The sequence below is a fragment of the Phocoena phocoena genome, chromosome 15, assembly GCF_963924675.1.
Source record: "Phocoena phocoena chromosome 15, mPhoPho1.1, whole genome shotgun sequence".
Lineage (NCBI taxonomy): Eukaryota > Metazoa > Chordata > Mammalia > Artiodactyla > Phocoenidae > Phocoena > Phocoena phocoena.
Window position 1 is genome coordinate 35,394,572 of NC_089233.1, and position 20,577 is coordinate 35,415,148.

Below are 20,577 nucleotides of genomic sequence, written 5' to 3' on the forward strand. Positions count from 1 at the left end.
TTTCCACGTAGAAAGGTTCATCTCAAGTTAAAATGCCTGGGAAGCCCAATTCAAATCCAAGGTCAGCGAGTGTGTTGGATCCTGGGGGCTGTATTCAGTGGCCCCCTCGTAAATGAATCACATTGGGACCCAGAGAGCTTTAGGGCTGGAGGGTGCGGGTCGATCTGTTCAATGAGCTGCTGCCATCTGAAGCAGCAGGCATGACCTCTGTCCAGCCCCACATCCTGTTTTCTCCTAGACCCGTGGACAAAGGATGGCTGACCCCCGCCCCCTGAGTTCCTGGGGCCCTGCTGGAGGGGCTGCCTAGGGCTGGACATCCTGCCTGCTGCAGGTGAGGAGCGGCTGGGGGCGGGCTCAGGGTCCTCAAGTGTCCACCTTAGCTGACGGAGGGACACATGGGGGTGGCCAGCCTTGGCAACAGGATCCACTCCAGTCCCCAGGGAGGGAAAGGAACGTGAGCAGGTGGGGCTCTGCCTCTCAGCGCCTTGGCATCACTGTTCCCAGCAGAAAACAGTGCTGCCTGAGGGTCAGGAGCCTCTGTGCTTCCCAGAGGCCCCAGGAACACAAAAGAAAAGTAGCTGAGTAGCTGAACCAGCTCTCTCTTCCCTTTTGGCTCCTCCTTTCTTTCTTTTTTTTCTTCTTCTTAAGTTAATAGACGTTAGTTTTTAGAGCAGTTTTAGGTTCACAGAAAAATCAAGTGGGAAATATAGAGATTTCCCTCTACCCCCAGCACACCTACACGCACCCTTCCCCAACCAGAGGGGCACATTGGTTACAATTGGTTGACTTACACTGACACGTCACTATCACCCAGAGTCCAGAGCTGACATTAGAGTCACTCGTGGTGCCATACATTCTATGGGTTTGGACAAATGTACAATGACATGAATCTACCACTGCAGTATCATACAGAGCAGTTTCAGTGCCCTAAAAATCCTCTGTGCTCTGCCAGTTCATCCTCCCTCCTCGCCCCAAACCCCAGCCGAACACTGATCCTTTTACTGCCTCCGTAGCTTTGCCTTTTCCAGGAAGCCATAGGATTGGAATCATACCACACGCAGCTTTTCCAGATTGGTCTCTTTCATCCTTCCCCTCTCATGAGTGGAACTGTTCACAATCTCATCCCCATTTCCAGGTTACAAATGAGGATACCACAGCACAGAGCACTCAGGTGGCCTGTCCAGTGTTGCAGAGCCAGTAAGTGACAGAGCTCAGATTCGAGCCCAGGGCCCCTGCACCTGAGCAATGCTCCTGGCAGCAGGGACTACTGTCACCATCCAGCAACAAACAGTCCTTCCAACCCTGTCCCGGAGGCCAGATCAAGAGCCACCCGTAGTTCAGGGCAGGAAAAAGGGTGGGTCCCCATCCGCCCATCCCTTGAGGCTTCCTTAACCTGTCCCCAGGCCACTGATGGGGAGACAGAAGAAAGCAGATTCAGGCCCTCTCTCCACAGCTCCTGGCAGCAATCCCAGACTCCATGAGGAAGCAAGAGGTGCACACGGGCAGGGAGGCTGGCCAGGGCCATGGTGCTGGCTCCCCAGCCGAGCAGGTGAAAGCCCTAGTGGACCTGCTGGCTGGGAAGGGCAGTCAGGGCTCCCAGACCCTGCAGCCCCCTGACAGGACACCAGAGTCCCTGCTGAGGCCCCATGGCAATGGTAAGCAGACAGATAGGGATCCCTGGGCCCTCTTCCCCTCCCCCACCCCTCCCCCACCCTCCCCATCCCTCCCCTCTGGCTTCTGTCCAGCAGATTTGAGGATACAGAGGCACCGAGAGGCCCTTCTGAACAGGATGGGAGGCAGCCCTGAGCTGGGAAGCCCCTCCTCCAGGTTGACCAGCCTCCTGCTGGTGGAGGACCTGATGGACCTGCAGCTGAGGGAACACGACTTCACGCAGGTGGAGGCCACACGTGGGGGCTGGTGCTCCGACAGGACCATCGCCCTGGACAGGCTTTTCCTGCCTCTGTCGCGGGTGTCCATCCCGCCCCGCATCTCCATCACCATTGGGGTGGCTGGCGTGGGCAAGACCACCCTGGTGAGGAACTTTGTCTACCTCTGGGCCCGGGGGCAGATGGGCAAGGACTTCTCGCTGGTGCTGCCTTTGACCTTCCGGGATCTCAACACCCATGAGAAGCTGTCTGCAGACAGACTTGTCCGCTCTGTCTTCCCACACGCGGGGGAGACTGGCCTGGCGTCAGCAACCTTAACCAAAGTCCTCCTCGTCCTGGACGGCCTGGATGAGTGTAAGATGCCCCTGGACTTCTCCAACACCATGGCCTGCAGAGACCCCAAGAAGGAGATCCAAGTGGACCATCTGATCACCAACATCATCCGGGGCAACCTCTTCCCAGGTGTTTCTGTCTGGGTCACCTCCCGCCCCAGCGCGGCTGGCCAGATCCCGGGGGGCCTGGTGGACCGGATGACCGAGATCCGGGGCTTCAACGAGGAGGAGATCAAGATGTGTCTGGGGCAGATGTTCCCTGAGGACCAGGTCCTCTCGGGTTGGGTCCTGAGCCAGATGCAGGCTGACAGGCCCCTGTATCTGATGTGCGCCGTCCCAGCCTTCTGCCAGCTGGTGGGGTCGGTGCTGGGCCACCTGCACCGCAACAGGCCAGGGCTCCAGGATGCAGAGCTGTGGCCTCCAAGGACCCTGTGTGAACTCTACTCATGGTACTTCAGAATGGCCCTCAGCAGGGAGGAGCAGGAGAAGGGCAAGGTGAGCCCCCGCATTGAGCAGCTGGCCCATGGCTGCCGCAAGATGGTGGGGACACTGGGTCGGCTGGCCTTCCACGGGCTGGTCAGGAAGAAGTACGTGTTCTACGAGCCAGACCTCAAGGTGTTCGGCGTGGACCTTGCTCTGCTGCAGACCGCCCCGTGCAGCTGCTTCCTGCAGCGGGAGGAGACCCTGGCCTCCTCAGCAGCCTACTACTTCACCCACCTGTCCCTGCAGGAGTTTGTGGCAGCTGCCTACTACTACAGCGCGTCCAAGAGGGCCATCTTCGACCTCTTCACCGAGGGTGGCATGTCCTGGCCCCAGCTTGGCTTCCTCACACACTTCAGGAGTGCGGCCCAGAGGGCCATGCAGGCCGAGGATGGGCGGCTCGACGTCTTCCTGCGCTTCCTCTCAGGCCTCTTGTCTCCGAGGGTCAACGCACTGCTGGCCGGCTCCCTGCTGACCCAGGGCGAGCACCAGGGCTACCGGACCCAGGTGGCCGAGCTCCTGAAGGGCTGCCTGCGCCCCAACACGGTGGTCTGCGCCCGAGCCATCAACGTCCTGCACTGCCTGCGCGAGCTGCAGCACATGGAGCTGGCCCACAGCGTGGAAGAGGCCATGGCAAGCGGGGGCCTGGCTGGGCTGACCAGCCCCCAACACCGTGCTGCCCTGGCCTACCTCCTGCAGGTGTCCGATGTCTGCACCCAGGAGGCCAACCTGCCCCTGTACCTCAGTCAGGGGGACCTCCAGAGCCTGCTGCCCCAGCTGCTCTACTGCCGGAGTCTGAGGTGGGCGCCAGGGTGGGGCTGTGTGAGGCGTGTGGTCAGAGGAGAGAGCGGGGACCTGGAGGGCTCCTCCCCTCCACCACACCCCTCTGTGTCCATGTCCTAGGGCTGCTGTAACAAAGGACCACAGCCTGGGTGGCTTAAAATGACATGTTATTTTCTCCCAGTTCTGGAGGCTAGAGTCTAAGATCAAGGTGTCAGCAGGGCTGTGTTCCCTCTGAAACCTGTAGGGGAGGATCCTTGGGTCATTCTTGTTCTCTCCAGCCTTCAGTGTTTGCTGGCAATACTTGGCTTGTAGGCGCATCACCACAGTCTCTGCCCTCCGAGGTCACACGGCCAGCTTCTCCGTGTCTGTCTTCATGTAGAGCTCTCCTCTCTTGAGAGGACACCAGTCACACTGGGTTACAGGCCACCCCACCCCACCTCATCTTAACTCATTACCCTGCAATGACCCTATTTCCAAATAAGGTCACATTCTTGAGGCACTGGGGGGGTTATGACACCAACATATCTTATAGGGGTATACAATTCAACCTACAACACCCTGTAAACCATCCCAATGCTGACAGGCCATACCCATTCACTCCACTCTCAGCCCAGCACCCTCTGTCCATTCTCTGGACCCTGGTGGGGGGAAGGGAAGGCTTAGGACAAGGGTCATTCAGAACCTCAGAGTAGCTTCTACATCCTCAGAAGGAGGAGAGCTAGCAACTGGTGTCCTGCACATGCATACAGACTGCGGGGCTGCTGGGAAGACATCCTTGTGGGTAGGAAGCCCAGGGTTTACACCACTGAGCCTCCCAAGTCACTCTTGTAGGAAAACTCTGAGCATGTGGGTGTGCTGGCACGGATCTCTGAACCTCACAGTGGGGGCTGCACTGGGATGGAGAGGAGGGGGAGGGAAAGGATCTCAGCCTGGGTGTCTGTGTAGCGCCCCCTCCGCTGCCTGATGCCAGCCCTCTGCCAGGGGCCTCATCCCACCTGCCCATGGGCGGTGGGACTGTTCATTATTGCTGTTCCTCCTGACCAGGCTGGACACCAACCAGTTCCAGGACCCCATGATGGAACTGCTGGGCAGTGTGCTGAGTGGGAAGGACTGTCGCATTCAGAGGATCAGGTAACGCCGACCCAGGCTGCCCACCTGTCTAGGTGTCCGGGGCTCTTTTCACATCCTCCTCTCTGCTCAAATGGCCAGGGGTGCTTTCAAAGTGAAGTGTCATTGAGGCGTGTGGCTCAGGATGCAGGCTGCTTGTTTCTGCTCATTCCAGAAAGTTCCAGAGGCTCAGGTACCTCATCTGTAAGAAGAGGGAAAGGATACGGTATGGGTCAGATACTATCGTGGATACAGAACCATTTCTCCAGATGCTGTCTGTGCAGACATACCGCCAAGTCGGATTTACTCTAAATGCCTCACAAAGTTTGCCCTCAAATGGTATTTTGAGCACAGGATTGCATCTTTAAATAACACACAAATTTTTAAATTAATATCAATTAAAACAATTTTAAATTTAAACATTGTATCTTTAATGACATAATTAGATGAGAGTTTATATGCTGATTGCAGAACTGATCTATGTGCTAATGAAATCACTCCTACATTGGGTTGGCCAAAAAATTCGTTTGTGTTTTTCTACATCATCTTATGAGAACCCGAACAAACTTTTTGGCCAACCCAATAACATCCAAGTGTGAGTTAACACCCTGATTTGTAGTTGAATCGATGTGATGACCTGAGGGTGGCTTTAGGAGAACTAGGGAGGTGAGTTTAGAGAACAGGACCCAGAGAGTAATTTTTCATCCTCACACAAGCCTCCAGCTTTTGAAATAATCTTTTTCTGAGGAGACAAGAATATAGAATGAGTCCAGAGCAAAAGTAAGTCTTTGAGGATAGTGGTTAGAGTAGTGGTGAGCTCCATGTGACCTTGAACAGACACCTCTGTGCCTAAGAAGGGTAAGCGGTATGGGTTCAGGGGTCCCCATGACCACTCTCAGGTTCAGTGAACTCACAGAACTCAGAAAACCAACTATACCCACAATTACGGTTCATTACACTGAAAGGATACACATTAAAATCTGCAAAGGGAACAGCCCTTGGGGCAGGGTCGCAGAGACCAGGCCAAGCTTCCAGCCGCTCTCTCTCAGTGGAGCTGAACAGAGAGCGCTTCCTACTCCCAAAGACCATGTGTGACAACACACACAGAGCATTCCAACCAGGGAAGCTCACCCAAGCCTTGGTGTCCAGGGTTATTACTGGGGGTTGGCCGTGAAGACACACCTGCCCACCGCATGCTGACCTTAGTCTCCAGCCCCTCCAGAGGTCGAGCTGACACTGCATGACCATAAATCCCACTGTGAGATAGACTATCCAACAAGGCCCAAGGCCCCCAGGTAAACAGAGACATTCCTACCAGGCAGGACATTCCAAGGGCTTAGAGGTCACCTCTCAGGAGCAGGGGCCAAGGTTAATCCTTTACTGCACACTGCCTCTTAGGGTTGCCACGAGGCTACATGAGTTAATTCACGGAAAGTGCTCAGGACAGGACAGGCACAGAGGAAGCACCATGTAAGAGCCAGCTGTTAACTAGCAGGATCCTCTTTTTAGCCAGAAACTTAAATGCAATCTCTTTGAAAGAAACAAAATAATGACAATTTCCCATTATGAATATAGTTTCCTTCATGAGAACCTTCAGCAAAATAGCCAACTTTCAGTGTTTTGCTTAAAGGAATCTAGACAGTACTCAGAGATTTTTCTGAACAAAGCCAAAAACTCCTTCTCTGGCCACACTCTCTCCTTCACCTCTCTATAGTTGGTCCTCAGTGCCACAACCCTGTTTGAAACATCCAAGGTATCCTTCATGAAATATTGTTTATAAAATGTTCCAAAAGTTCTGGGGGTAGGGGATGGGGACAGAGGCTCTCTAGAAGCTGAGAACAGTTATATAGAAGGTGGTGGTCTGGATGAACAGTCTTCAAACTTTTTTTAAGTGATAGAACGCTTTTTAAAAGTGGCATATGAGGGACTTCGCTGGTGGCACAGTGGTTAAGAATCCTCCTGCCAATGCAGGGGACACGGGTTCAAGCCCTGGTCTAGGAAGATCTCACGTGCCACGGAGAAGCTAAGTCCGGGCACCACAACTACTGGGCCTGCCCTCTAGAGCCCACAAGCCACAACTACTGAGCCCACGTGCCACAACTACTGAAGCCTGCGTGCCTAGAGCCCGTGCTCCACAATGAGAAGCCACTGCAATGAGAAACCCATGCACTGCAACGAAGAGTAGCCCCCACTCGCTTCAGCTAGAGAAAGCCCATGCGCAGCAACGAAGACCCAACACCGTCAAATATAAATAAATAAATAAGTGGCATATGAGGCAGAATCCCAATTAGACAGGCAAACAAAAGGGGGGCTGCTGGGATTCAAAGAAGTGGGAGGCAGAGCCTAGGCATTTGGTTTCCCCTCAGCCTCCTGAAGCTTTTCTGAAGAAACTTAGGGTCCGTTGAAACATAGCTTGAAAAGCACTGGGGATTCCAATTGCATCCCATGGGGCTGTCTCACATTTTAAAATGCCTGAGAAACTGTAAAGAACCTCAACAGATATCATTTCTGAAACTGGGTGTATGAGGGAACATTAAGTGGATCCCCATCGTGTTCCTGGAATGCCTTTTTTTGGCCACACCACGTGTCTTGCGGGATCTTAGTTCCTTGACCAGGGATCAACCCCATGCCTTTGTCAATGAAAGCACAGTCTTAACCACTGGACCACTGGGGAATTCCTTGGAATGCCCTTTCAAGGCAGATACAGACGTACATTTTGTTACTTCAAAGTTAATTTTATAATAACTCTACCATTTTCCTTTCTTGGATTACAGAAAGGGCTGGGGTCAGGGGTGTGCTGGAACCGACTTCAGCCACAAGTTCATGAGAGCTGATTGTTACATTTTTGGAATTTTTACAAGCTGAGAGTGCTTGAAATTGGCCATGATGGGAGTATTTACACCATGGAAATTAGCCAACCCGACAAATCATGATTTTTGTATTTTGTTTCTTCCTGACAGCTGGTTTTCCAGCACACCCCTGGCTGGGAATCCCACGGTAGTCTTCAGTAATTGCCCGTACCCTCTGCTGCGCTGTTGGGGTAGAAGCTGTTGTGCTGGATTCTGGTCATACTTCCCACTGGGACCCTCTGCTGGTGTGAGGGTCTGTCCACCCACTCTGGCCCTACCTTGCCCATCTCAGAGGCTTTCCTGGGCCTGGCTTACCTGATCTCCACCTGAGTCCAGGCCCTGATGATGTTACGGTGGCTGACGGGTTTGGATCCCAGGCCTCACGTTGCAGGATAGGCGGCAAGATTTACAGACCTTCATTAACCACTCCTCTCCCTCTCTTTGGGCAGCTTGGCTGAGAACCAGATCAGTAACAAAGGGGCGAAAGCTCTGGCCAGATCCCTCCTTGTCAACAGAAGTTTGACCACTCTGGAGTAAGTAGGACCCTTCACCCCTGGGACAGGGAGAGAGTGTTGAGCCATCTTGTGAAGTCCCCTAGACCACACTCTTCCCAGGATGGGTTGGAAGGACAGCTGAGCAAGCAAAGTCTTGACTCCTGCTCAGCTGCTGGGACTCGCCCAGTGAAGCGCCAGAATTTTGGCCTTGAACCTGGTGTTACCATCTCCTCTTCACACTTGGCCCAAGCCCACTAGTCCATCAGATCCTGCTTTCTTCTCCCCATCACATGGGGCCACCTTGGGGAACTCCTTCGATTGCCTAAATAAGGATCTCTGCCCCAGTTCTACAGAATGTGAAATCCTAAACCCTGATGCATTCCTTTCGAGGAGCATGGATTTAAAGGTCCATGTAACTTCTGTTCCTCCTTCCCTCCCTGGGAATTGGCTAAAAGAGAATGGTTCTTCCTCTCTCTTCCTCTGCCAGCCTCCGCAGTAACTCCATTGGACCTCAAGGGGCCAAGGCACTGGCAGATGCTCTGAAGATCAACCGCACTCTGGCCTCTCTGTGGTACGTGTCACCCGCTCCCTGTCTCTCTGCCCCCAGGAGGTGGCCCAGAGAACCCTCTCATCAGGTGCCACCCATGGAGTGGGAGGTAATTCAAAATGGCGACCATGAGATACTGGCTCCCACCCAGTGGATGCCAAGGGATCTTGTATCCTAAGCAAGTTTCTAAGTTCAGCTCTTCCCTAGTCATTATGCCTGTGTTTATGGCCTGAACAGGGGATGGAGGAGAAGAGGGGTGGAGGTATATGGAGGTTTGAAGGACAAAATAATCTATGAGGGAAAGCTCTTGTCTTACATTGAGTAGGAAATCCCCAAGGCCATGGCATCAGAATGATTCCCTGCGGTGTTTTCCAAGACACTGAAATCCCATCTTCCAGATGGTTCCTATGGTGTGGTGTGGTTTGCTGGGCTCCTTTTAGGGGCCAGTGGTTGTATCCATCCTTAGCGGAGTGTGTCCTGTCATTTTGTTTTGTCTTGTTCATTTATATATTTATTTTTATTGAAGCGAAATTCACATAAAATTCATCATTTTAAAGTGTACAATTCAATGGCATATAGTATATTCACAGTTGTGCAACCAACACCTCTATCTAGTTCCAAAATATTTGCATCACCCTAAAGGGAGACACTATACCCATTAGCAATCACTTCCCATTCTCCCCTCCCCTCAGCCCCTGGCAACCACCAATCTGCCTTCTGTATGTTTACCTATTCTGGATATTTCATATAAATGGAATCAAAAAATAAGACTTTTTGTGTCTTTCTTCTTTCACTTAGTATAATGTTTTCAAGGTTCATCCATGTTGTAGCATGCACCAGTATTTCATTCCATTTCATGGCTGAATAATATTCCATTACATGAACAGACCACAATTTGTTTATCCATTGATCAGCTGATGGACACTTGGGTTGTTTCCACCTTGTGGCTATTGTGCTGTACACATCTCTGTACAGGTATTTGAGGATGTTTTTTCAATCCTTTTGGGTAGATATACGTAGGAGTGGAATTTGCTGGGTCACACGGTAACCCCATATTTAACCTTTTGAGTAACTGTCAGACTGCTTTCCTCAAGGGCCATACCATTTGACATCCCCACCAGCAGCAGATGAGGGTTCCAATTTCTCCACATCCTCACCAACACCTGGGTGTGGGGGCTTTTAGCTGTAATTGGGACTATCAATGACCTTGTCATTGTGATCCACATACCATGGGCACCTTGTCCCCAGTCAGCAAGCAAGTACTTAGAGACCCAGAGGAAAACCTAAGGCCAAAGCAGCAGTGGGAAGGGCCAGTTGTTTTCCCACTTCCTGGGTAGTGGGGGTGAGGGCATGCCAGGCACCCTCCTATGCTCCATCAGTGATGCACCTCTTTGCTTCCACAGCCTCCAGAGCAACAGGATCAGGGATGACGGTGCCAGGTCCATGGCTGAGGCCTTGGCTGCCAACCGGACCCTCTCCGTGCTGCAGTGAGTGGGCATGCTGGCTGATAGAGAACGTTTTCTCTTCTCTCTTCTCCCTTCTCCTCCAAGGGCCTGTCTGTTTTCTGCATGGAGGGATGGATGGGACAAAGCCCTGAGGCTTTCTGATCCATCTGGATGGCCCCTGGAAAACCTGATGTCCACTGCTTTTCCAGAGAACAGGTGTGGGGGAAATAATTAAAAATAAAGCCTCCTGCCAACCCAGAAAATCCTCTCCACAAATGTAGAAAAGTATGAAACAGCTTAATTACTGGAATAAGCATTCAGCTAGCCTGCAATGAGCATCAAAGGCAGTCCACCAATGGGATGGCAAAGACAGAAAAGAATCTCACCCTTTCCTACAGTCGAGCAGATACAACCCAGTACATAAGTGTCTTCAAGAAAAACTACAACTTGCCCTCAAATAAGAGGACTGGACAGAACCATTTATCACACTTACATTATACTAAATTTGCTTGTTATTTGGGGGTAGCCATCTGTGTTTGCTAACTGCATTTATCACAAGGAAAAGAAAACTCACATCTTTATGACCACCAGGTACTTACAGCTTGGAGCAGGTGCTCTCTTACTTGATGTGCACAGTTCAAAGAGATGGCTCCAAGGCCCTTACAAAAGATATTCCGAGGCTATAAACTTGCCAAGAGGTTTACTTCTAGCTCTTAAAAAGATTTACACACTCTTAAAGGGACAGGGAAAGGATTTACAATCCCAAGTTTTCTCAAGGAAATACTCTAAGGGAGGGGAGGGGAGGGGAGGGGAGGGGTTTTTTCCCTTTGTAACCAGGGAAAATTCCATTTTGTTTAGAGTGTATTTAGCCTCACACAGAAGAGGTCCTGCCCTGCCTGTCCTTCTAGGATGAGCACAGGGGTTCTCCTGTAACATCTCCCTCCTCCACATTTAGTATAAAAGGAAGAAACTTTTGAAGATGAGGCGCCTAAGGGAGGGTCTGCCCTTGTGAGGACTGTAGGGTTGCAGGGCAGGCTGCTGGCTGGTCTGGATGGAGGCAGACTGCTGAGTATTGAGAAGGCTGGTCAGGTGAGGGGCCAGTGGGACTTCTACATGGAAATCTCCAGTTTGGAGGTTGCTGGATATTAACAGTGTCCGCTGGTCACTGCTTTCTGGTCCCTGAAGGGAAGACCCAACGGTTCTTGCCTCAACTCTTCACATCAGTCTATTAGCAACACTTTGGCAACAATCCACAGACCTTTCCTGGAGACCCCTCCCCCCATGCTGCGGTAAACAGAGACAGCACTTGAGTAGTCTCTGACCTCTCACCTTGAACCAGACTGTCCTTAGCCTGGGAATGGCTGTGACCAGCTTTGTTGAAGGACCCCTCTCCTACAGCCTGCAGAAGAACAGCATCGGGCCAGTGGGAACCCAGCAGATGGCAGATGCCCTGAAGCAGAACAGGAGTCTGAAGGAGCTCATGTGAGAAATGCAGAAGGGCCAAACTGGTATCCTCCATGCCTGGCACAATGCCCAGCCCATCACAAGTATTTGTGAACAAGGGGTTGGATGGATGGGTGGATGGATGGATAAGTGGCCAGATGAGTGGGCGGGTGAGTGCATGGACGGATGAATGGATGAGTGAGTGAGTGGGTGAGTGGATGGATGAATGAATGTGTGGGCACAAGATAGCTGGCTTTGGACTCCAAAGCCCTGGACCAGGAGAATGGAGATCCAGATTCCCAGGAATGAGTGAGCCCCAACTGTCTCAGACTCACATTTACTGCCTTCCCAGCTGGTAGAAGAAAACACCATCCCAGCCACCTTCACATAAAGTTATCACAAATACCCCTCACTAAAGAGTTGGCCCTGCCAACCCTGTCAAGGAGTCAAGAAAGACTTTGCTACCTTGATCTCTTTGCTACCCACCAACCAGCCTCAGGCAGAAGAAGCTGTGCCCTGGGCACCCTTGAGACAACAGAGACAGCCCTTCCCTGGAGGGCTTCCTGGACTCTGATCCCCCAGCTTCACCCTACCAGGCTGCTCCACCCATGTCCCATCTCTTGCAGGTTCTCCAGTAACAGCATTGGCGATGGAGGTGCCAAGGCCCTGGCGGAGACCCTGAAGGTGAACCAGGGCCTGAAGAGCCTGGAGTGAGTCTCCAGGGGTGGCTGTGGGCAGAGGGTGACTCCCCACCTGGGTTCCCCATCCAGCAGGTGGGTGGGTCCTAGAGGAGGGCTGTCAGTCAGGACCAGTTCCCTGTCAGAACCCAATCAACCACCAACCCTGGGCATACTGTGATCTTAGTGTCTCCCTCCAGCCCACCCCAGTGGACAGTCAGGGTCGGCGCTGGTTCTGGAATTTTCAGTGACAAGCACTGAGTGTACTTTAGAAGCTGGCACAGGTGGCTGCAAAGGGGGCTGGCTCCAAGGGCCTTGGTGGGGAGTGGGGAGTTCAGTGCTATCCCCGTAATGGGGACACTCAGCTGCACCACTTTCTCTGGGGGCTGCAGACACATGTCCCCCCCCCCCCCCCCCAGAAGCCTTGTGGAGCCACTCAAATCAAGGCAGCGTGTAAACTTCGGCACTGGTTGTGCTAGACCCACCTGCCCTGACCTAGCAGGAGCCGGAATGCGGGAAATGGGATGAGAAGGGCCATGGGGGCAGCACAGGGCTCCCCCAACTCCCTGCTGAACTCAGTGCCTGCAGCCCCAGGCTGGACTCCCTCCGCATCCTGAGACAGCCACGTCAAAGTGCGTCCTGTCCTCTGTCTGCAGCCTGCAAAGCAATTCCATCAGTGACCTGGGAGTGGCAGCGCTGATGGAAGCCCTCTGTACCAACCAGATGCTCCTCAGCCTCAAGTAAGTCCCCGCCTCCCTCTCCATCTGAGGGCGTCCCTTTGGCCAGGGTGTCTGAAGGGACTTTGGGGCGTGGAAGGAAAGGCTGGTGCTGGGAAGCCCACACCCCCACCCCCAGGGGCCTGTGATGGGGAGGATCTATGGTTGGGCAGCTTGGTTCTAGAGCCTGGCAGCCTGTGCTCCCCCTGCTCACTGGGGAGGCAGAGGCAGCTCTGGCCCTCAGCTGGCTGTATCTGCAGCTCCCTTCCTACGGGCAAGCCTGTAGGCCCCCAAGCATGCTGGCCTTCCCCTCCCTTCACACCTCTGAGGTCCTGTCATCTTATCCTCTTCCTCCTGGACTGTCTCCTACTGCTGACAGTCCTGGGGGGGTGTGGGTACATCTGAATGGTGAGCCGTCAGAGGGGGACTTCCTAGAGCAGGCTTTTCCCACCTTGGCCCAGGTTCCACCTGGGGCTCTCAGCTTTTCACAGCCTGAGCACCTGGCAGGCCTCCCCTGTCAGTCAGCAGTTCACGGTCCTCTCTTTCCTCAGCCTGCGAGAAAACTCCATCAGCCCGGAGGGAGCCCAGGATCTGGCTCGCGCTCTCCGCACCAACAGCACCCTGAAGAGCCTGGAGTACGTGAGGGGGGCAGGCTGTGCTTCCTAAGGCTCTTTATGCCACCTAGGGCCTCACTCACCCAGAGCTGGGAGTCGATGGCAGACCCTTGGCGCCCCCGCCATTGTGCGAGAAGGACCTGGTTGGTGGGGGGACTGGGAGACCTGCTGCCCGGTGGCAACCCTGACACAAGTCCCCTGCTCTATGTCGTAAATTACAGGAGGATGAATTGAGTGGCAACACTCTCCCTGCCCTGACCCCCCGACCCCCACTCCCTGGCAACAATATATGAGCAAGTAGGAGGGGCTCCCAGAACAGGGATCAGGAATGAGTGAGTCCCCAGGCGGCTCTGCCACCTCCTGGCAGGTGACCTGTCGTGGAAGCTCACTGAGCAGAGCCTGCCCCCTGCCCCCCACCCCCCATGGGCTTGCCAGGATGCAGTTCAATGGTCCAGGACACATGCTGGGCACAGCACCTGGTACACTGAAGTACCCCAAGAGCGTGAGCCAGGCAATCCCAGGAGACACGATGAAGTCCTGGGGTGGAGGGGTCGGGGACAACACGGCAGAGGTCTGGATCCCCCAGTGAGCAAGAACGGGGGCTGCACTGCCAGCTCCCACTCACTTGCCCCTGTTCCCCTCCTCCCAGCCTGACAGCCAACCTGCTCCACGACCAGGGCGCCCAGGCCATCGCAGTGGCAGTGAGAGAAAACTGTGCCCTCACATCCCTTCAGTGAGTCTTCGACGCACCCTCCCTGCCCTGTCCATTTGTCCGCTCACAGAGCTGCAGGACCACTCAAACCAGGGGAGGCAGAAGGCCAAGTCCGGCTTAGGGCCCTGGCCCCACTCCCACCAGCAACATGGCCTCAGGGCCTTTAGGCTGTGCCCTGCCCCCTGCTCTGCTCCCTGGGGCCGTTCCACAGAGAGGCCAATGGTGGGAGGTGTGTGCCCACGCTGTGCTTCTGTCACATGCTTCATGCAGGGCCACCTGGATTCTATTTGAGCCTGTCCCTGTGCCCTCCACTAACCAGAGTGCACGTAGGCCCCTTGGGACTAGCCTGAGGGGGGCTGCAGGCATTCTGCCCACCTTGGTCAGGACCTCGTCCTTCAGGGACCCCATTCCCTGTGGTCACTCTCCCAGGAGAAGCCCCTTCTTTCTGGAGCCCCTAGGACCTCCTGGGCTCTGCCCTGGGCCACGCAATCATGTGTGTGTGTCTGCCCAGCCTGCAGTGGAACTTTATCCAGGCCGGCGCCGCCAAGGCCCTGGGACAAGCACTACAGCTCAACACGAGCCTGACCAGCCTTGAGTAAGTGGGGCCTCCGCAGGGGGGGAGAGGGGGCAGGAAAATCTACAACCTCGGTGCCCACCAGGTGCAGGGCTCACACCCTCAGCACACAGCCTCCTCTGCTCTAAGGCTAGCGGGCAGGTTTCCATCTCATCTGCTATTTAAAAAAAAGCAGCTTTGTTGAGGGCTTCCCTGGTGGTGCAGTGGTTGAGAGTCTGCCTGCCGATGCAGGGGACATGGGTTTGTGCCCCCGGTCTGGGAGGATCCCACATGCCGCGGAGCGGCTGGGCCCGTGAGCCATGGCCGCTGAGCCTGCGTGTCTGGAGCCTGTGCTCCACAGCGGGAGGGGCCGCAACAGTAAGAGGCCCGCATACTGCAAAAAAACCCAAAAAACAAAACAACAGCTTTGTTGAGATATAATACACCCATTTAAGGTGTACACGTCGCTGGTTTCTAGTATATTCACAGTCATGCAATATCACTGCAATCAATTTTAGAACCTTTCAATCACCCCAAAAGAAACTTCATACTCATTAGCAGTCACTCCCCATTCCCCTGCCTCCAACCAAGTCCCCCAGTTCCCTAATCTGCTGTCTCTATGGATTTACCTGTTTTGGACATTTCATGTAAATGACGTCTTTCGTGACTCACGTCTTTCATTTAGTATGTTTTCAAGGTTCATCTGCATTGCAGCATGTATCAGTACTTCATTCCTTTTTATGAGTAAATAATATTCCACTGCATGGATAGACATGTTTATCCACTCACCCACTGATGGACACTTGGGTTGTTTCCACTTTTTGGCTATTATGAATAATGCTGCCGTGAGCATTCATACAGAAGTTTCCGTGTGGACACATGCTTTTAATTCTCTTGTGTGTACACCTGGGAGCAGAACTGCTGGGTCAGATGGTCACTCCGTGTTTAACCTTTGAGCCTCATCTGCTTTTCATGCCGAATACTTCTCCCTCAACTTCCAAGATATTCCTTGTCTGGCTGGTCCTTCCGTTTGACTCTAAATACGGTACTCCTCAAGGTTCTGTCCTGGGTCATCTTCCCTTGAATGATGTCTCTTTCTAGAAGCTCCTCCTAACTCAGGGCTCCAATTCCCTTCAAAGTCCTGGTGGCCCCCACATCTACAGCTCAGACCTCTCTCCTGAGCTCCAGACCCACGTGTCCACTGCCCACTCCACTTCCCACTGACTTATCTCCCCCACAAGTCTGCTTCTTGGCTCCTCACCTTGTGAGGGGATCCAGCAACCAACTGTGCAAGCTAGAAACATCGCCTTCTCATTTCCCACCTGTACCCCATCTCCAAATCCTGTCAATTCTTCCCCCAATGTTCCACCACCCACCCTCTACCCTCACGGCCGCTGTCCAGGCCGCCAGCAGCACTCACCTGCATCACTGCCACAGCCTCCACATCAGTCCATCCTCATACTGCTGGCCAAAGATCTTTCCCAAACGTAAATCTGTTCCCATCCTAGATAAGGTGTTTAAATGGCTGCCTGGTGCCTGCAGAGTGAAGTCCAACCCTTAGCGTGGCTTCCAAGGCCCCTAAAGATTTGCTTCCTTTGCACCCCCTCAGCCTCATTACACACTCCAACAACTCAACTCGATTTCTTTGGTTTCCTTAGATGTGCCAGGCCCTCCCCCCTCTCTCACCTGCAGGTTTGGTTTAGACCTATTTCTGCTGGGCAGCCTCTGTGACCACACTGGGGAAGGAGACTCCACAGGGCCCTCCCAGCACCCTGCAGTTGGTAACTCTCATCTGTCTCCCCACCTGAGCTCCAAGAAGCTGGAACTGGGCTTGCTGGCACCCAATATACTCAAATGTCTGTTAAAATTATCACTGCAAATTGCTCCCTCAAACATACCAACGTCCACTTGAACTAAACTCTTAATCATTTATTGCTCCAGGGCCTGCCACTTTCCTCCAATGTGGAAGGAAAGGGGGGAAAAAAGATGTAAAACACTGACCAGCAAGAATGGCCCGAGGATTGAGTGAGCGCTTTGATTTTCTGGATGGCTTTGCAAAGCACACCAAGCTCTTATTGACAGTATGTCCACGTGTCCCTTTTCTGGTTTGGCTCTGACGGTCCAGACTCATGCAGACCCCAGACCCCTGAGCACATGCATTAGGTGGCCACGGGGCTGCAGTGGCCACACAGGAAATACAGTGATCCCCAGGGTGACCCTGGGAAGATGGTCTGCTATGGTGTGTGTGGTCTGATTTAAATCTAGAAGGTCCATGCTCAGCATGTCCTGCCACAGCGTTGGCCCCTGTTCCGTGCACCCAGAGTTCAGGCTCTATGTTCAGTTTACAGGAAAATGCCATCGGGGACGAAGGCGCTTCTGCAGTGGCCAGTGCGCTAAAGGCGAACACAGCCCTCACTGCTCTCTAGTAAGTCCTGATATGCACAGCAGCCCAGGAAGCTGGCCCTTAACCATCCTTTCACATTAACCGTCATTTTTGTTTCCTAGTCAAGGAAGGTGGGTTTGATTTTCCTAATATTAGCAACTGGGTCACCGGACATCTAGAAAGAACTAGGGGTGCAGGGAGTATTACCCCCCAAACTCTCCGGGAGACCACCTCTACTTCCTATATCCATAGCATCCAGATCTCTGTCTAGCATCAGTGCAGACAGGAGATGCAGCGTTCTTTGGACAGACCAGGGCCAACAACTTTCAGTGCTATTTCACCACTTTCAGCCCTAAGTCAAGAGGTAGTGGAAATGAAGGGCGAGTATGGATGCAGTTGGACCCGGGTGGGTGTGAGGGCCAGAAAGGCTGCCTGTCTGTGTTGACTGCATCTCCTTTTACAGTCTCCAGGTGGCCTCCATTGCTGCCCCTGGGGCCCAGGCACTCGGGGAGGCCCTGGCTGTGAACAGAACCTTGGAGATTCTTGAGTAAGTATTCCAGTCTCTGGCTACAGCCTCTTGCCCAAAGAAACCAAGATGTTGACTCAAAATGAACAGATATGGAAGGGGGAAATGTACACGGAAACTCCCAAATCATTTAAATATCTTCACATATATTGGGCAGGCCCCAGCTTCCCCAACCCCATGTCACCCCTTTTCCTGGGAGTCACTTGTTGGTCCTCTCCTTGGCCTTGCCCAGGCTGAACATGTCCCCAGGCCTGGGGTGGCCAGTGGCCACTGACCCGGTCTGTGAGAAGATCAAACCTGGGGCCCCAACCTCTGTGGGGCTCTCAGGATGTCTGGGTCATCCCTGCTCCTGCAGTTCTGTGGCTCCGAGCACACGGGCACCTCTGGATGGAGGGTTGCTGCTCCGGTCTGGGCCCAGCTCTTTCTTTGGAATGAAAACGGAGGATAAGAGTTCCAACAAACCACCAGGTTGGGTTGGCCTCACCCCTCCCTGCATCCTGCTCCCCAGAGCCAATTTCTGTTCTGTGCCCAGGAGTGAGGAAGGAGCAACCTTACTGTACCGCCACCCGCCCGTGGTTACTAAGTAACTCATGCTCACCTGAAGAGGTACCGTGTTCACCTCTCAGCTGTCACTGTGCCTTAGGGTTCCCATCTTTCCCAACAGCTTAAGAGGAAATGCCATTGGGGTGGCCGGAGCCAAAGCCCTGGCGAATGCTCTGAGGGTCAACTCAAGTCTCCGAAGACTCAAGTGAGTGGTTGTATAGACCTACCTGCGCCTTAAAACAGCAGACTTCTCTTCTGGAACCTCCCCCGTGGCATAAGACGCGCTTGATTTCCTCTGTAGCTGCTTCCTTCCGAGTACAAGTAGCTGACACTATTCTGATTACTATAGTCCATATTGTGGATGGGTTTGTTCACTTCTGCATTTTTGGTCTTATGTCCGCCACGGCACCTGGACGAGACAACCTGGCGGCCTGCAGACACAGGTCTCAGGGTTAAATGCCACTTTGCTGTTGCTATGGCGCCTGTGGATAAATCAGTCTCAGACTTGTCCCAAGATGTGCAGTGCTGCTTCCTGGGGAGTGTTCTTCTGTCCTGAATGGCTCACTGTGGTGTCTCCATCTTTTCTCTGCCTAGTCTCCAAGAGAATTCCTTGGGAATGGACGGGGCGATATGTGTTGCCACCGCACTGTCTGGAAACCATGGGCTACGGCACATCAAGTGAGTGGGGCTCAGCAGCATCTGCCCATTCCTGCCATCCTTGCTCACCCTTAGAACTGCTCCCAGGGTAGACGCTGCCTTCCGCCTGAGTCTCGGAGCCAGCTGACTCCCAGGCCCCTTAGCAGCTCTGCAAGGGAACTCAGTATAAGAGGGAGCCATGCTGAGCCTTGTCCACAGGAGGAATCCTGGAAGCACAAAGGTTTCACACTGGGTTCTGCATTTTATGTAGTGACCATCTGTGCTTTACTAATGAGAATCTTCAGGCCTCCAGCCCTTCAGTCAATTTCTCAAGCCCTGTCCTAATCCTTCTCTTCTAGTCTCCAGGGAAATCACATTGGAGAATCTGGTGCCAGGATGATCTCAGAGGCTATCAAGACAAATGCCTCCTCGTGCACTGTTGAAATGTGAGCAAAAGAAGTTCTTGGTGGACCAGGCAGAAGAACAGCAGAGACACAGCTGGAAGCTTTCCAACAAAAAGACCACTTTCCAAGGTGCCTTCCTGTGTTCTGGGAATGATGCTGACCTGCAGGAGAGCTGGTCTTCTACAAGGAGGCAGGAGTGGTGCTGCCAAAGGAGGACACAAGCACCTCTCCTGGTCCAGGGTCAGTCCAGGCAGGGGAGCGATGAACACTGTGCTACAGCACAAGGAAAGGAGGGTCTTCCTCCAAGGGGATCAGGGACAGGCCTCAGAACTCAGCAAGTAAGAAGCCAGTTGGAGCCATTTATATCCTGAGGTCTTCATGTGCCCCTACTTTTTCTTATCATTACTGCCCTTTTCCACTGACCTGGCTAAAATCATCCCCCTCACTCTGAAATGAGTTGCCATCTTCAAGCCCATGAAGAGTATCAATTTGGCATCCGTGACAGAGGGGACCTCTCTTTCTTTTCTCAAGACGAAAAACAGGATTTAGGAGTATGATCCTTAGAGTCATATGGAAAAATTATGAAAAAATTTTAAAGAGAAATGAAGGCTTCAGTTATAGGATTCTGGAGACAGACCAAAAAAGTTCTCCAAGGTTTTTGCCATCTTTTATCCATTACAAAATCTCTGATTTTGTCTGCTATATGTCATTTGGAATTTGGCATAGTGGTTATCAATGGCACATTAAATGTCAATGCCATAATATATATTAGGCTTCCCAAAGCACTACTGTGGCTACAGCTTCCCTGTAAGGGCAAGAAAGGCGAGCTTCCATGTGGCATAAATTCCCTCAGACATCTGTCCGTGTTGAAAGGAAAAATATTCCAAACGGACATCACAGCTCTCATCAACTAAATAACCAAGGAAAATGCTTATGAAAATTATAAAGTAATTATCACTTTTAAATTTGAATAGGAACTATGTTCCAAATGTTCCTTTAAAAATGAGTATTTGGGGGCTTCCCTGGTGGTGCAGTGGTTGAGAGTCCACCTGCCGATGCAGGGGACAGGGGTTCGTGCCCCAGTCCGGGAAGATCCCACATGCCGTGGAGTGGCTAGGCCCGTGAGCCATGGCTGCTGAGCCTGCGCGTCCAGAGCCTGTGCTCCGCAACGGGAGAGGCCACAACGGTGAGAGGCCCGTGTACTGCAAAAAACAACAACAAAAAAAAGAGTATTTGGGCAAGAATCATCATTGGATGATAAAACCATGGATAAAAGCCTATTAGGGAAGAAAATCACAGTCTCAAAGTATCACCCCACAGAGGGGTATTTACAAAGGTTCCTTAAAAATGGAGACATTTTGGGACTTCCCTGGTGGCACAGTGGTTAAGAATCTGCCTGCCAATGCAAGGGACACAGGTTCCCCTGTGTCCCTTTCCCTGCCCAGGG

General features: G+C 52.9%; 1 protein-coding gene across 1 annotated transcript; it reads left to right on the plus strand.

Moving 5' to 3' along the window:
- Nucleotides 1–1,429: 1,429 nt before the first annotated feature.
- Nucleotides 1,430–19,389, plus strand: NLRC3 (NLR family CARD domain containing 3). Its single transcript, XM_065892641.1, has 17 exons — nt 1,430–1,655; nt 1,749–3,498; nt 4,526–4,612; nt 7,887–7,970; nt 8,419–8,502; nt 9,882–9,965; nt 11,322–11,405; nt 11,993–12,076; nt 12,700–12,783; nt 13,311–13,394; nt 14,023–14,106; nt 14,597–14,680; nt 16,980–17,063; nt 17,485–17,568; nt 18,212–18,295; nt 18,685–18,768; nt 19,086–19,389. The coding sequence occupies exons 1-17, from the start codon at nt 1,478–1,480 to the stop codon at nt 19,174–19,176; spliced, it is 3,198 nt and encodes a 1,065-aa protein (XP_065748713.1). The 5' UTR covers nt 1,430–1,477; the 3' UTR covers nt 19,177–19,389.
- The last annotated feature ends 1,188 nt before the right edge of the window (nt 19,390–20,577 follow it).